The sequence below is a fragment of the Harpia harpyja genome, chromosome 7, assembly GCF_026419915.1.
Source record: "Harpia harpyja isolate bHarHar1 chromosome 7, bHarHar1 primary haplotype, whole genome shotgun sequence".
NCBI lineage: Eukaryota > Metazoa > Chordata > Aves > Accipitriformes > Accipitridae > Harpia > Harpia harpyja.
In genome coordinates, this window is record NC_068946.1 from 813938 (window position 1) to 830535 (window position 16598).

Here is a 16598-nt window from a genome sequence, read left to right on the forward strand (position 1 = left end):
CACAAACAGCCTTTCCGTTCTCTTCAGGGAGACGAGCGCAATGTTTATTTCCGTCATAGCCCTCGCTGCATTATTCACTTACGTTCACTCTTGAGAACAAATAACCATAAGGTACTCCACATGGGGTTAGACCTTGAGATAACCCAGAAACATAATTAAATGCAGAATCAGCTACACGCGTGCACAAGAGTGTCCATCTCTTTCTCCTCTCCAAAGCTCAAGTAGTTCCTTATGTGCTTCCATGGCTCATTAGAGTAATGAGGTCCATGTGGTCCGATTGACAAGGTTGTTTAGGACACCAGCTGCCTTCTCTCAGCCGTTACAGTCTGGGGAAGGAGGAACTTCCACCAAATCGCTTGGTAATAGCTCCACTTCCAGAACTAAGGCAACCTACCTTGCTTGGCTCTAGAGTAGTGTGCAACCTGCTCTAAGAAGTGTCTTCGGGGGCACTGCCTGGCTTCCTAGATCCTTCCTGGTCCGTAAAGACGATGAGAGTTTGTGTGGATGAGGATGAATAAGGCATTTTTAAGGGGTTATTGAAGCAGTGTATGAACTCAGCTACGTACAGCTAATGAACTCATTCTCTTCCTCAATATAAGCTTTTCTACCAGGAGAAAAAAATCCCTAATAAACCGAATCTTATATACCTGAAATCATACATAATTTTAACAGTAGCATATAGGTTATTACAGCAATATGATCTATGTAATATTACGGATGCCATTTGAACATGGATTTTATATCAAGCATGCCAGCAAAGTCCCAAATATTTTCATTTAATTCCTTGTGCAACACAATGATAAGAAAGAAGCCATTTGAATTGAAGTGCTGCTGCTGGTATTTTTCAAGTTTCCCAGCTCCCCACTGTTTAAAAATCAAAGGTCTAATCACTATTAAGGCACAGAGGTACTGAACCGCAAAAGATTTTGCGCATGGATGGTATAGGATAAACTGACTTGGTCTTACCTTTCTAGGGGCACAAACACAGAGCTACCTCCAGCTGATAAGCGACAAGTAAGTAGATGTGCCAGGAGTTTTTGCAGTCTGAACCATGAATAATTTTGAACAGCATACTGATAAAAGCTGCTGCTATTCTGATGTACGGTGTTTGGGTTTTTTTTGTTAAGACGGAGGTGAAATACAAAGTTCTTTAAAAAAAAATCTTGATTGTCATTCCACGGTGGGTCTGTCTTGGTTAATTGGGTTAATGTGATGATTTGGCATGCTTAGTTATATGCAGAAGTAAAACTGTAAAGAATATATCCAAATACCCTGTTATGGATATTCAGCAAATTATACATCCACCGTTGCTATGGCAAGCATCAAAAAGCAAAACAATTCAGACAGTTTTAATAGCTATAATGACAATGTTGGAACCCCATTTCTTTTGAATTGTTTGCACAAAGTTACTCCACAATTTAGAAGCAAGGAATGCCAAGTGTTTTCACGAAAATACACTTAGAAGTGTGAATAGAGATGCTTAAAAAAACAACCCCACAATGATAGAAATGAAATGGGTTTGGCCTTTCCTCTCTCCAGTTACAGAATCAAAAGCTGTTTCGTCTAGGAATAAACCCAAGACTTAACCAAGCTGACGCGTATGTATAAATCCACTGTTAACTTCACAGTACTTCACTGCATTTGTGAAGTATAATTGCCAATTCCCAGGTTCATCAAAACCAGGAAAATATCCCAAAACATGCATTTCTTCAGAAAGGTTCTCCAAAGGAGTATACTCTGTTTAGGGCTCTGCCATCCAAATAACTTGCCCCAAATGATGTGTGGAAGTTGAAGAAGAATATACTACCAGGAACTAAAGGTACTGGGTTACACTCAGAGTGGACAAAACTGCATACGACCCTAGCAGGAGGCCGAACTCGGTCATCATCCATGTTCTGGGGTTTGGACACATTCTCCTCCCCGTTCCTTCTGCAGTTCTGAGCTCATTTATTTCCCTCAGAAATACAAACACTACATTCAAATAATCTCTAGTAAAACTCTGCTGGCTATAGGGAATTTACACCAGACTAAACTGAAGCATAACTCCAGAGCCTAAGCCATTTTAATGGACCCTGGAGGAAAGATGTTTTTGCTATGCAAAGCCTCATGAAGTTTTTGTAGATACTTAAGCCAGTAGCCTCAACACTAAACACAGTATTTACCTGTTTAACCAAGAACAAGGGCAAAAATGCTTTGCTCCTCTACACCAGCACCGACTGCAGAAGAGAAGCAAGTGGCTGGCTGGGGGGGTTTGCAATGCTGGAGCCCCATTTGTTCCAGTATAACATCAAACAGCTTCAGAACTGACTTACACGGGTGCCAACCTCCAGCATTTTGCTGTAGCCAGCAATGCCAGGGGAGAATGCCTGCCACGCCGTGCACTGCGGCACGCTGCCTCTGCCACCAGCCCCGTTGTTCCTCCCTCTGCGGTCCTTGGTCCTTTATTTCCCTACAAGAACAGGCCAGGTTCTGTCTTCACTTTGGTTCATGCTCCAAGCACCCTGGTGGCGCTAAGAAAATAACAATTATTTTGCTCTAATATACATCCATAAGCCAGTTAGAGAGGAAAAAACTGAAATACGAGGTAAATTAAAGCTTCCAACTAAGGGGATTTACCAGTAAGTCACCATAAAATTCAGATAATTTATTTTTTCAATTCTGCAGCAACTTTCTCCAATTCGTTTGGATTAGCTATTAGAAATTATGTCTCAAAAATTAAAGAAAATGTCTATTGACCATTATATCAAATTCTAATTTTAGCCAGAAAAAAAAGAATAATTAGGCTGTGATTTACTCTGGTAGTCAACTTACATTAACAATTTTTTCCCCGTTTATGTAATTCTGGCAAAATCAAATAATATATACAATGCTCATAAATGCTGGGCTAGATTTAGTAAAGACAATTTCCTACAGTATATTCAGGACATTTCTCTTTGCTTTCTGTTATAATAAGACAATCAAGTTATTTAGTTTAAAGAGGTAATATGATTGTCATCCATGGTAGCCTCAGTTATAATTTTAGTGCAGTCTTCAATAAGGTATATGGAAGGATTTTTTTTTTTTTTTTTTTTTAAGCTGTCATCATCCTGTAATAAGCTGTATATCTTGGCTGCTACTCTCTGGGAATGTTTTTCCCCCACATCCTAACCCCTCTTGCCTGCTAGTATGCAAAACTCCACTTACTACCTAAGAAGCAAGAAGAAAGTGTAAATCCTACAGACACTCAGTAATGCAAAGCTCTCACACACAGTGTTGGTACACAACTGGCTCTGTTCTGGGCAGCGGATGAACAGCTCCCAGCTCAGGACTGGCCAGGAAAAGCTGCTCGACAAAGGTGGCAGCACCAGCTCATTGAATCCCAGCCGACAGCACGTGCAGAAACCCATACAGTAACCAATATTACTTGAGGGAAAGGCCATTTTTCACAATTCTTCTTTTCCCCTCAACTCGCACAAGATAGCATAATCTTCAGGCTAGTTTGATATCAGATCTCTAGTGATAGCTGAAGCAAATAATAACAGGAAAGTATGTTTAAGTCTAAGATCCCTAAAGGTATGCTCCTAAATTTCTGTTCCTACTCTTAAACAAGTATCTTTTCCAGGATACTTAACTCCTCTGAAATTGGACTGCTGTCTAAATTAACCGAATAAATACGGATCTAGGAGCCAAACTTTAGTCACCAAGGTATGAAAATGTCAGCCTCAGGCACTGAAAACAGAAGAATGAGTAATGGAAGACAATGACGGAGGAATAAAAGGAGAACTGAAGGAAGAGAAATTGATGATGGTAACAGAGGCAGAAGGTGTTCAAAGCTACGTAGATTCAAGAACTGGAAGCCAGAGGCAAAGTCAAATTTAACTGAGTCAGTCTGCTCCCAAGGAACTTCTGGTGACAGCACCACCCAGGCTCTGCCCTCTGCCCAAAAACCTGTCCTGCAGTTACCAAACCAAGTCTTCATTCATACACTTCTGTGATTTATTGTGTGTATGTGTAACATGGAAGCATCATTAACAAACAATAGAGCACTCACACTTTCAATTAAAAGCATCATTGTTGAAATCATTATCTCAAATCTTTAAAGGACTCCACCACGATTGGGTTCTGCCATGCTATAAATTCACAATGAGAATGAACTTCCCTGACTTTTTTTCGTCATTATTTATGAATAGATAAACCAAATGGAAGTATAATTCCAGCATCACAAACTACAATCAATCGTGATTCGCTTACAGTGGTACTATGGCAGTGCAGCTAGTCAAATTATCTCTTGGGTGCCTGTCCGGTGCCTTATTGCACAAAGCCTTTCTTCTCTGTCATCAAGGATACACATTAGTTCTTATAAACAAAAATGATTGTTTTACTATTTTGTCCTCATTTCAGCCGGGATAGAGTTAATTGTCTTCCTAGTAGCTGGTACAGTGCTATGTTTTGAGTTCAGTATGAGAAGAATGTTGATAACACTGATGTTTTCAGTTGTCGCTAAGTCATGTTTAGTCTAAAGTCAAGGATTTTTCAGCTTGTCGTGCCCAGCCAGCAAGAAAGCTGGAGGGGCACGAGAAGTTGGCACAGGACACAGCCAGGGCAGCTGACTCAAAGTGGCCAACAGGGTATTCCATGCCATGTGACGTCACGTCTAGTATAGGAACTGGGGGAAGTCGGGGCAGGGGGATCGCCGCTCGGGGACTAACTGGGTGTCGATCAGCAGGTGGTGAGCAATTGCACTGTGCATCATTTGTATATTCCAATCCTTTTACTATTACTGTTGTCATTTTATTAGCGTTATCGTTATCATTATTAGTTTCTTCTTTTCTGTTCTATTAAACCGTTCTTATCTCAAACTGCGAGTTTTACTTCTTTTCCCAATTTTCTCCCCCATTCCACTGGGTGGGGGGGAAGTAAGTGAGTGGCTGCATGGTGCTTAATTGCTGGCTGGGGTTAAACCACGACATATTTCTCATTAGTTTTAGCTACAAAACAGTGTTTTCTTTCTAGATTTGCCTAAACCTTGTCTAACCACCAAAACTATTCTTTCCCATATGACCCACGAGAGTTGCACGGAATGAGAAATACAAACAAACAGTATATGCAGAAGATATGGAGAGATAGCTAGTCTTTACTTAGATGGTTTCATCTGTGAGTTCTTGGCTTTCCCCTAAACTTCCTCCCCTGAAGGACTGGAACAGCTATACTTTTTTTCCTGGAGTAAATCAGTTCCTACACTCTCAGTAGCAGAGTGAAAATTAAGATGTAAAGGAATAAAGAATGCAGGAGAACCCTATTATTCAACAACAATACAATTTGCTGCTGATCTTCAGTTGCTAAGACAGGCATGTTAATTATTTATAGAACCCAGAGTGTTAAATATGAAGTATTTCAGCCTGGGACAGCATGAAGGTAAAACCAGGAACGTGATCCTGTCAGAACTGCAGAATTGTGGGCAAGGACAGAATATCCCTCCACAGATTACCCTTTTTATTGAACTATAAATTGAAAGAGGTCCTTATGAAGTGTCACTTTCGGTGTTAAGTGATATGCATTCTCCCTTTTTGACAGCGTCACTCTGTATTTAATGTTTATCTAAAGTGCTATTTCTGCCAGGGAAACAATGCACAGCATCTTCCAAAACCACAAGTTAGCATAACCTCATCTGAATATTTGCATGAAATCCATGACCTTCTCTTTATCTGTGCTTACGTCTACAAACAGCCCATCATGCATATTTTAAAATTTGCTCCAAATGACCGCGACTTTGCCATTCTCACGGTGCTGAGAAGACCTCACCATGCAACACTGAGCAACACTGTAGGATTAGCCCAAGGATTAGATATCTACTACCAACTCACCTACAGTAACCACAAAATGCAGCTTAAAATAACTTCCACTGACTCCTTAGAGTGGGAGACACATTGAAAATTAGTGAGTGCTCCTAAAGAAAAGAATTATGCATAAAATGACTTCTTTTTAGCTGGTAAGAGAACTATTAATATTGGAATTAGCTTTTATACTTGGAATGATGTCTTTCAACTTCCATCTCTGATTAAACCGTAAAACCTGTGACCTAGTGTTGCACAATGTCAATTTTTGTAACACCCCTTCCTGCTTAAAAAAATTTAGTAGATTTACAATAATATTAAAACTACAAGTTAATCTTTCTGCAGGATTACTGATTGATCAAAATCAATGAGAAGTATAAAAAGTAAACAGATCTTAGTGCAGAAATTAGTACAGGATCAATGGAAGTGGGCAGTCACCTGGATGATATGCCTGAAGAGCACATTTCAGAAATGGATCTGCAAGGTCTGCCTATGAATTTAAGTGCTGATTAGGAGTACAATCTAAGGACTGCATTTACTTCTGCTGTATTTGGCATTAAGCCCTTACAGTTCAGGTGAAAGTCTGGAGGATGAAATTATGTCCCTAACCTCAAGCACCCACCGTAATCCAAACAATTATGTTTTGCACGAACTATACAAAGGTGTAAGTGCCAGTACTGGAATCAGCTCACAACAATGGCCAGTGTTACATGACACAATCCTGTCAGCACAGAGACTTCCAGTTACGCAGACTAACTACAAAGTTTCAGATATGAAATCAGAAAGAACGTATAGGCTTGCTTTTAATAAATGTCTTATCATTGTCTACAATAATCCCGGAATTTTGGAAATAAAATTTTTCCCACTTCATTTGGCCATTTGTTTGATCAGAAAACATTGCTTCCTGTCTTGCACCATTTAAGACATGAGGGGCCAAAGGCCTCTGTGTATGTATTGTCATTACCGGGAAGCTCCTTGCACGTGGAATCCTGTGGAGCTCTGTCCTGCTCCCCTCCTCACAAAGGATACTCTCTCTCATCAAGGGAGGTGTCAAAATGCTAAGGTTCTTCATGCCAGCAATACAGGAATGTGTGGTTTACACCTCTCCCACATTGAGATTTAAACCTCTCGCATCTGAAAAGTTTAAATCCAGTTTCATTAGTCAGCTGACTGGATACCCAGGAAAAACGAGCACAGGGTGAGAAGCACCCGCTTCAAGTTCGAGCCGGGTCAGATAGCCGTTACTGCGGTTAGGAAGGTGAATACTCCGAGGCGTACACTGGGCATGCAAAGATACCTTCTTAAAACAAGAACTGTGCCTCAGGTCTGTTTTGAACTCAAGTGTTTTCAGACACTTGATTCAAACTGCCCTTCCCCTCTGTAAGCGGTCTTTCCTCTCGTATGTGGATCGTGCAGCTGCAAGCCAGCCTGGGACTCTCGACCTGCACAAACCAGTACATACCTGTCAGATTGGCCACTCTTAAAAGACAGCGCAAGACGCATTTGTTAGCCTGTTCCTCTAATGACGGCAGCTACAGAGCAGTACTAACGCTACACAAAGCCCAGAGCAGGCTGCGTGGCTTGCTTCTGTAGTGGGCGAGGCTTAAACAACGAAACCAAGACGGTTTTAGTAGCATGTAGTGGTTATTTGGAAACAACCTATGCAAACTGCACATGGTGGAAGGTCTGCTGAAAGCACCAGGTAGAAGCCACTTCACTACCAAAGACTTAGAGACAGACTGAGAAAGACACAGCTCTCTCCTTTGCGGAGAGCACCTCCTCGCTTGAACTCTGCCAGTGCTTTGGGCCACGCAACGTGCTGATAAGCACCGCAAGTCTCTTTCATTTCAAGAACGTATGTAATTTTACCCCAAGTCTTTACCTTGGCGTCAAACAGATAGCATATTTGACTTTTTACATGGTGCAAGCCCTAAAATGCATAAATGAAAGCTCACACTGCTGTACAGACTGAAAAGAGTTTAATCAATCCCAAAGCGTTCGCTTCTTGGGGAAAGTAAGGCACACAACAACCTCGTGCTTACTGAACTAGACTCTTAGAGCCACTGTACCTCAATCTATGACAGTTTTCCTCCCTGAGGGATTTTTGTTTGCGGTGGCCAGCTAGGTCCTTCCAATAAAAATAAGTTTTCTACGGACAACAATGATTAAGAAATACTGAAAACACTGTTCATCCTTCACCAGAAATAACTGATATGATGGCACTCAAAGAAACTATCCCAGATCGTGATGGGGACTTCTTAGCATTTTGTGTCTTGCACACTGACTCTACAAAAGCCCTTATTTACTAAACTATTATAAACAACTCATTAGCCACACTAATCCCATAAAGCAAGCGGTGCATTACTGGTAGGTATCCACCATTTAATACGCGAAAAGCTACACTGTCTGTCTCTAAAAATACTTCATTTATTTTATGCCAGCCAGTTGCCAGCTTTTATTCAAAAAGGGTGAACTTTTACTTAAGAACAGTACAGTTGGAAGCACACAAATCATGTGGCAGATATTAACATACTCATAACTTCCACAGAATCAAAATTTCAACTTATGTTCGCATGAGTGACACTGAAAGTTTATCTGCACAAAAGGTGCTTGTGTGGTTCATAGCAAGCTTGTTGAAAGCAAGCATCTGGATTAAAACACCCAAAGTTGCAGTGAAAGGTTGTCCATGGCTCATCTGAGGAACTAATCTATACTAGTCAAAAATGTCCTCAGTTTCCTGGGGAAAAAGATGAAAACAAAACAAAAAACCCACAAACAAAACCAGAAAACCTTGGAGCCCTACATTCCAGTAACAAGAACAGTAGTAACAGCCACTGATAAGTGATATGGTCTTAATAAAATGCACTGATAGCTCCATTAAATGTTCTATGCCAAATCAAATATTTCAAAGATGGAGGAACTCTAACTGCATCTCCTCCAACTGCCTTGCCTCTGACATCGAGGGTGAGATCTTCAAATACAATGACTAAGAAATTTTGTCTGACAAACCACTTACAGAAAAGGAATAATACTGAACTTTAAGATCAAAGTATACAAGTGAGTGATTCACCTTCCTTACTTGTACGTTTGCAAGACATAGGCTAAACACGAACATAATACTAGGTGCTTTGAAAAGCTCCACCTGCATTTGACTAAGAGAATTTGCATCAAGTGGTAAGGTGAGGCTACAGAACCCTGAACGACTGGATTCGACTCTCTCCTAGATAACCATCCTCAAGAGCTTTGTCTATCAGACCATGTCACCTGAATGACTAACAGCACACTAACTCCCACTGCTGCCATCTCTCACTGACTCCAGCAAGCTAAAGCATTAGCAGGACAGCAAGCAAAATAGAATACATATTTCCCAGTGCCCCCCTGCAATTGAAAACCTGCATGCTGACAAGACTGAGGGGAAAAAAAACCCAAAAAACCACAAGCTAGTCTAGTAGGCAACTGTCTATCCTCGGGGTCACATAAAATACCACGTGCTGGAGGAAGGAAGAAACAGCGAGGAGCTGGCAACATCCAAGGCACAACGCCCACAGAAGTGATTGTGCTGATGCCAAACCTGGTCCTATCTGAGCTTTCCAGCCACTGCTGAGTTGACAGCACGTGCCGCGATGCCAGAGCTGGCAGAGGCGATGCTGAGCACAGCTAGTGGCCACTAGCCACCTTAAAGCAATAGCACCACGCATCTTCCCTGAGCTAACGTTTAGTGGCATGAATAGTAAAATAACATGTATATAGTGCTCTGTCGAAACCACAGCAAATACCGAAGAACAGTTGCCTGTTCTCCGTTTCACCCAGCCTGCTGTGATGCCGGACTCGCAGGGTGCTGCAGTCCACCACTGAGCCATGCTGGCTGGGCTCCAGGGCCCCGAACAGCAAGCAGGAGGAACAGGGAACGGCTACAAGTCCTGGCTCTGGGGAACCAGCTCAACCGTAAGGACACAGCTCCTTGCCAACACTGACTGTACTCCAATTTTAGCAGACTTAAAGCCTTCCAGATCAATGGTGAAGAATTTCAAAACTCAAAGAGCATGACGGATTTACATCTGAGTTTACAGAAATAGCTGAATAATACGCCAACAGCCTTAACATAAACGCGTGCAGAAAAAGAATGAACCAAACTATCAGATCTCCCAAAATACGGATTAACAACAGAAATTTGCTAATTACTATTTTAAGTATGCCTGAATTCTCAACTCTGGTGTTATAAAACTAAAAATTATATCATCATATATTTTAACTATATGATAGCTCACGACATACAATACTTCAAACATGGTTACATTTCCAAAATGACATAGGACAAATTACTGCTTTTTCACCAAAACACTTGAATCTGGTGTTGTTCCTCCCCTGTGACATCATGTGGCCTAAACATAACAAGGATTTTAGGACATCCTGTAGCATCCAGAGCAGCTCCTTATCATGGCAACAATGGGAAAGTATTTTACTAAACAGAGGCAAAATTAAACTGTAGAATTAAGCCCAAATAATATTCTCACTGAGAAAGCAGGAGAAGTCATTGACTTCTCAGAGAACTATGCTACTGGAGGCGGTTGGAGGCTGATTTGGGAGAGAGAAGACCTGGTAGGGCATACGGGTTCCCAACTTCCAGGCACCAACACTGCACAAAATCCAGAGGGCTGGCCATGGAAAATGGTATCTGTAAGTAATTCCTATGTTTCTCATCTTCAAAGTGTAAAAGGTTGGCTTTCTGGCAAGCTCTACGTGTTCTGAAAACAGCTTCTGACAGATGAAAGCGATGCCCTAACACAGAGCTCTGTCCCCACGACAGGCTCTTTGCGCACTTGGCTGAAAGGATCCAAAGACACCGAGCGCGCTGGTTTAAGCTATACTGCTGCAGGAAATGCACTTTAGTGGGAAAGAACGAGGTGCCAAAGGTCAACAGAAAGCCAGCGTCTCCCTTCCCAGACACCTGGTGCGCATACGGAATTGCTGGATCTTTCAGAAGATTTCCTAGCAGTATGAATCAGCCTGAAGAAATAATTTCTGACACTGTCAAAACTGCGCTAATGATTTCAGGAAAGGCTATGGTGCTAGCACATTCAAAAGCCTTAACCCTGCCCTGCACAATGCTCTGTGTGATGGACCACATCTTGATTACAAACAATTTAAGCTCATAAAAATTACAACTGGCACCAACACCTGACCTATAGCAAATTCCTCCCTGGTTGTTGTTTTGAAGATGACACTTCCAGCAGAATAGAACTGTTATTTATATATATCAACCATTCACACCTCATCCTGCTTCTCGTACTGACAAGATCTTCTGCTTGCCACAGAAATGCCCTTCTGTCCCGTACACTTGCTGCCAGAAAGAGCCGAGAGGCAGGGGGCAACATGCAGATAATTACTACAAACCTGGAACATTTTCAAGGAGAATGTCTGCTTTTGACTTTTGGGGGATTAAAGCCAGTCTTCCATAAACAAGCATGAAAATATCCCAAGGAGAGCTACATTACTAATGAAGATTTTCTTGCTGCTTGTCATTTGCTTCAGCCACTTCTGCTGCCTTTGGACGAGTGTGACGAAGGCCTTTCTACTGCATGGCTCTCTGCAGGTGTGATTAAATCTGCCTCTTACTTCCCAAAGTCCCCAAGTGGACTATCATGCCTCAGTTACAGAGATAATTTCTCAGAATGAAAGAGCCAGTAAGAAGTGATTCCTTTGGGCATCTCAACAGCATTAACACAAAATGCAGTAAAAAGCATCACAGTACCAGAAAGCAATTTAGTCCTCGTGGAGGCAACTTGTTTGCAATGCATTCCAAACATTTTAACCATGTGTATCTGCCCCGGTTTAAGTCAGAAGATGGTGCAGGCAATGGCTGCACTGAACCGTCACCTCAGGAGAATGGCACTGGCTGCAAATTAACTGGTTGAGATCATCTCTCATTTATCTTTTTGCTCTCCTCACAAAACATGGCAGCAGATTGCTGGACTGGTATGACTGCTAGACTAATTTGGCAGTGTGAGCTGCAGGTTGGGACAAGACGGCCGCTGGACCTGCAGGAGTGTGCATGCAAAGACACATTCGAAAGTATGAGTCTTGCAGGGGTTTTAGGTACAGAACGATGCAGCTTTGGGGAAGACCTAAGCATAGAAAGTAGTAGGTCAGGAGTGAGACGCGTCACTGGGACTTCATGCACAATGGAGGAGGAGGGAATTTAGAAAACTCAGCTACCGTTTGAGGGGGTGTGCCATTTGCCTCATGAGGGAGGGTACCACATGAAGTCCCACAGGCTCCAAAATGCACTCAATTAGCTGTTCCTTTTACCTTTTTGTTCTACCCAGCATTTCTTCAAGAGCACTGTCATCTCTGGCTTTGGCATCCTACTCATCATCTATGAATTCATGTTGCCGTTTCCTCCCTGAAAGGAAAAAGTCCCATAGTCAGTCATTTGCTACACAGAGGAAAGGACAAATTTGACAGAGTATTTTTGCCACTGTTCAAGTTCAAAGACCATTGCTCCTTGAGCAGACAGTACTGCAAGTTGTGTTCTCCTCTATGGTGTCATTCATCTGAAATCAATCAGCCTGTGTTGACTCTAGAAACTTACCCCGAATTTACCTGTAAGCAGCTGAAAAGCTGTCAGTATCTCAGACCTGCCTGGAAAGAAAGAGCAGGGCAATGACTCACCCAGAGTAAAAAAAATCCCAGCAACAACAAGAGAGACTTGCACCAAGCAAATATCTTTATTTTATTTTGAAACATTCTGAAAGTGTTACTCTATATGAAAAAGAAGCAATACAACACTGAGAGAGCACGCTTAATGTTAGGGAAGCCTTCATTTCATATCACATGAGCCAAATTAAAAATAAAGCTAAACACAAGCGTACAAAGCAGAGACAAAAAAAAAAAAAAATCAATTTTCTGAAAGAGATAACATGAGGGGCTCCCACAGGGGCTGGCAAATTCTGGAAGAGAGAAAGAGATTATATTTTATGGGAAGAGATTCAATAACCATTCTTTTCCCATAAAGCTAGTGATGGAGGATTGTCACTGCTCCATAGACACACTGTGCACATTTCAGGACAACAGTAACAGAAAATCAATAGCATCTTTTATACGTGAAAAGACATTATCTCTATGGACTCCTAATACTAACAAATGGGACCAAAGAAGACCTTTACTAAAATTTAGTAGTCAGCATTAATCTGGCTGATAAGAGGGGGGTAGTATGCTAGTCTACATCCTTGGATTTTTTTTTTTTTTCTTTTTTTAAAGAAATAACTCTGCTCAGAGCTTCACCCTCCACTGAAGCCAAAGAGCCCCCAGATGACACTACATTAAAAGTCTAACAATGTTGAACCCTGGCGCTGTCGCTCGAAAGCCCCATCGGCATACATTTCCTCTCTGGCTGATGGCTGTAATCATTAGGAGGTAGGAGCTTTATCAGGTGGTAATTTGACAGCTTTGACAAGCTCGGCTGAATTTATGGCACTTTCTAGTTTTTCCCTCCATTGAGCTGAGATGGAACTAAAGTTAATATTAGCAAAAAACACTTTGTGCGGGGGCAATTTTCCAGCAATGACTACATGATTCCAGTTACTAAGAAAATCTGCTAAACAAGGCCTCCTCACAGTCCTTTGCCACTCTCCCCAGACTAGGGAAGATGGTTCCCCATTCAGCCCACTAGCTTAGATGAAAGATTCAGTAGATGGAAGGAATCTCTGGTATCGCTGGCTCTAAAGCAGCAGAAGTGAATCAATTCTGGAACAGCTCTGCACCTTGTAGAGGAGTCACTAGCATCCCAGAGAAACACAAGGACGGATGTTTCCCTTAGCTTAAAAAAAATAACTTTCAGCTCCAAAACCAGTTTTCCAGACAGGGACATTCACAGTTTGCTGCTCCATTTTTCACCACGCAGCACTGTTCACTGGTGCCTAAGCTCAGGAACGCTGGCACTTCGGACGTACCCTTCCAACATGTCCAGATAGACTGCGAAAGCCCTCCTGAAGGACCCTCCTGAAGGACCCTCCTGAAGGACCCTCCTGAGCACATTCTGCTACCCACTGCTTAGCCAGAACAAGCACCTAACGCAAGTTCATGAACTCAACACCGCAGGCCAAGAATGGTGATGTTCAGGATCATTATGCTCAACTCCCTTTCTAGGTGCAGGCTAAAAGTCTTTTAAACAGAGCACATAGTTTCTTTTCTGTCTGTAAAAAATCTAGGATGTTAAAGCTTAGAAAAAAACCTAAGCAACAATGAGAGTTTCTTATATTTGCATGGATCATACGGTCCACTCTAAGAAGGAACCCCACCAATTACATCGCAGGAGGAGCAATGCCAGTAGATTGTAACCTCTGGAAAACACCAGAGCTGTGTCAGGACACTAGTAAGGCTACTCACAGTTTACAAAAGGAGCACACTACACACACTGGAACAGAAGCCGCAGTGTCACGTGTCTGACAGCACACGGGTCGGCTAAACCCTGGATCTGACTCCTGGGGTCTGCTCCTCTCATCACAAAAATCATGTCCCACACAGCACCACGATGCTTTCTTGTGCAGTGCGAGGAATCTGCTAGCAGCGACATGGGCAAGAGGAACACTGCACCCTGAACCAAAACTTGGCAAGTCAGTAAAGCACAAACAAGTACTTTTTTTTTTTTTTCCCCCACAAATTGCTTTTTGCCCTAGATGTTACATTTCCTCTGTTATAATCTAGGGTTTTAAAGAGCTCTCTCTGCATGCTTAGAAAGCACAGTTCATATTTAGCTCCCTAAAGTCGTATTTCTCTCTTCCTATATTTCCCTGCCAAGATGTGACATCTGTGGACTGTTCCCAAAAAATTCCCCTGAATCATCTGTGATGCATGCGAAACAGCGGCCAGAGCTGGCAACGAGCAGCTGTGTCTTTTAGGAAAGCGTTAGATCAATCTGGTAAGGGGAAGGATTCCCAGTAACTCTGCCACCAACATCCCCCAGGACTGCACAACTCCCAAACCACGTTAGAAAAAGAGCACAATTACGACAGGACCAAAATCCATGGGAAATAGCGTTGCCACGGCAACTGGCATCCTCAGAACTCAAGTCTTCTTTGCATTTTTGCACAGGCTCAATGACTCCTAAACCACGTGGAAAAAAAAAAAATGAGTCTAGCAGGTGGGTGCATTCAGGAAAAGGATGCTGCCAGGTGATTCCCCGTAAAACAGACCCATTTCTACATGGTTGCTCAGAAATTGAGCCTTTGTGGATCTCTTGTTCCAAGCACTGCATCTCACTTACTACAAGCACAGAGGAACTTCCATAACACAACCAACACTTCCTTGTTAACTACCCTTGGATCAGAAAAAAACTTATTAAATATTAAAACATTCCTGTTTTCAAACAAAAGTTACGTGAAGATAAAATCCAGAACAGATTGGCTGAGCTTTGGAATGGGAAAACACAGTTTCAGCTTCACACTAGACTGTATTGGTGTTATTGAGTGGTCTTTCAAAAGCTCCTCTTTGAGGACAGCAGTACTCTAAAATCACTCCGGCACCCCCTACGCAAACATCGCACCCAGTCACTGGGGAACATCCAACCACGAGCAGGAAAGGCCTTATTTTTCTTCCTGGCCGCCTCATCACAGCGATAATGCCAACGAACGCCCAGCCTGTCCACCAGCATGCTTTATAATGAGGCACAGGTTAAAGCACAGACCAGGAAGCCCTTCTGCTAAAAATTCTGTCTGCTCCCCAAGCTTTTGGGGCATTTCCTTCCATTTCGCTACTGGGTAAGACTTGGTGAGTGCCCTCTCCTGGTTAACCCGCCATCAAGACTGTCTGCTCTTTGGAGGGCAACACAGCATTCTCTGCTCTGTGGTGAAAAGCTGAAGCAGGTCTATTGACTCAAAGAAAACTGCTCCAGATTTATGCTGGTGACAAATACGAACGAGGTCTAGCCCTGGTTTGCTCCCTGACAGCTGTTCTGTGCCAGCAGGTTTGACATTGCTGAGCTGATCTTCTGCTCACCTCCCTATTCTGTGCAAGTCAGAAGATCTGACCTCACGACATTGAGTTGCAACAGGCTGCAACGTTTCTCAGCTAACCTCTGCAAGTCAACCTCGTAAGAGCCAAGAGCTACGCATGAAATAAAGACGCTTTGGGCACAAAACGCTGTGAAAATGATCCTCTTGTTATACCAAGCAAGAGGCCTCGGGGCAACGTACGGGACTCCTGGGCCCGCGAATAAAAGGCAGCCCTTTTTGGGGGGGCACGTCTGGCGGGCAGGCTGCAGTCTCGGCGGGACCCCCACCGCCGCTGTGCTCCACCGCCAAGGCGCTCGACGCCGAGGGCGAGCACCGCCGGAGGGAGCCTACCACGGCCGGCGGCACCGCCTGCGGCCGCTCTCCTCCCTCTCTTACCTAGGGACGGAGGGGACGGAGACCCCGACCATCCGCGGCCCCGGGGCCAGGGGCCCGCTGGCTGCTATCACTACCGGCCGCCACTCGGCCCCCTCCTGGCCGGGGCGAGTGCGCGGGCACGGAGCGACGCCTCAGGGCGCCGGGCCGCCGCCGCCGCGGGGAACAGGGCCGGACCCGCCTATCCCGCGCGGCTCTCGGACGCGGCGGACTGGACCGGACCGAGCCGAGCCGAGCCGAGCCGAGCCGAGCCGGGCCGGGCCGGGCCGAGCCGAGCACTCACCGCGGCATCCCGCGCCCACCGCCGCCCGCCTCGCCTCACGGCGCTCCGGGGCGGAGCCTGGCCGCGCATGCGCGGACTGCGCGCGCGGGGGTGGTGGTGGTGGTGGTGTGTGGTTTT

General features: G+C 43.7%; 1 protein-coding gene across 6 annotated transcripts in view; it reads right to left on the reverse strand.

The window, feature by feature from the left end:
• The window catches only part of CAMTA1 (calmodulin binding transcription activator 1), a 326976-nt gene extending 310431 nt beyond the window's left edge, over positions 1-16545 (reverse strand). For 5 of the 6 annotated variants that reach the window (XM_052792793.1, XM_052792789.1, XM_052792791.1 and 2 more), the window contains exons 1-2: positions 16482-16545; positions 12123-12216 (exon numbers count right to left, since the gene is read on the reverse strand). In XM_052792793.1, coding sequence (XP_052648753.1) covers positions 12123-12189 — 67 coding nt within the window. In that variant the 5' untranslated portion in view covers positions 12190-12216; positions 16482-16545. Of the gene's footprint in view, positions 1-12122; positions 12217-16201; positions 16381-16481 lie in introns of those variants that run through there. The other variant, XM_052792788.1, reaches the window with a different exon arrangement.
• Between the last annotated feature and the right edge of the window lie 53 nt (positions 16546-16598).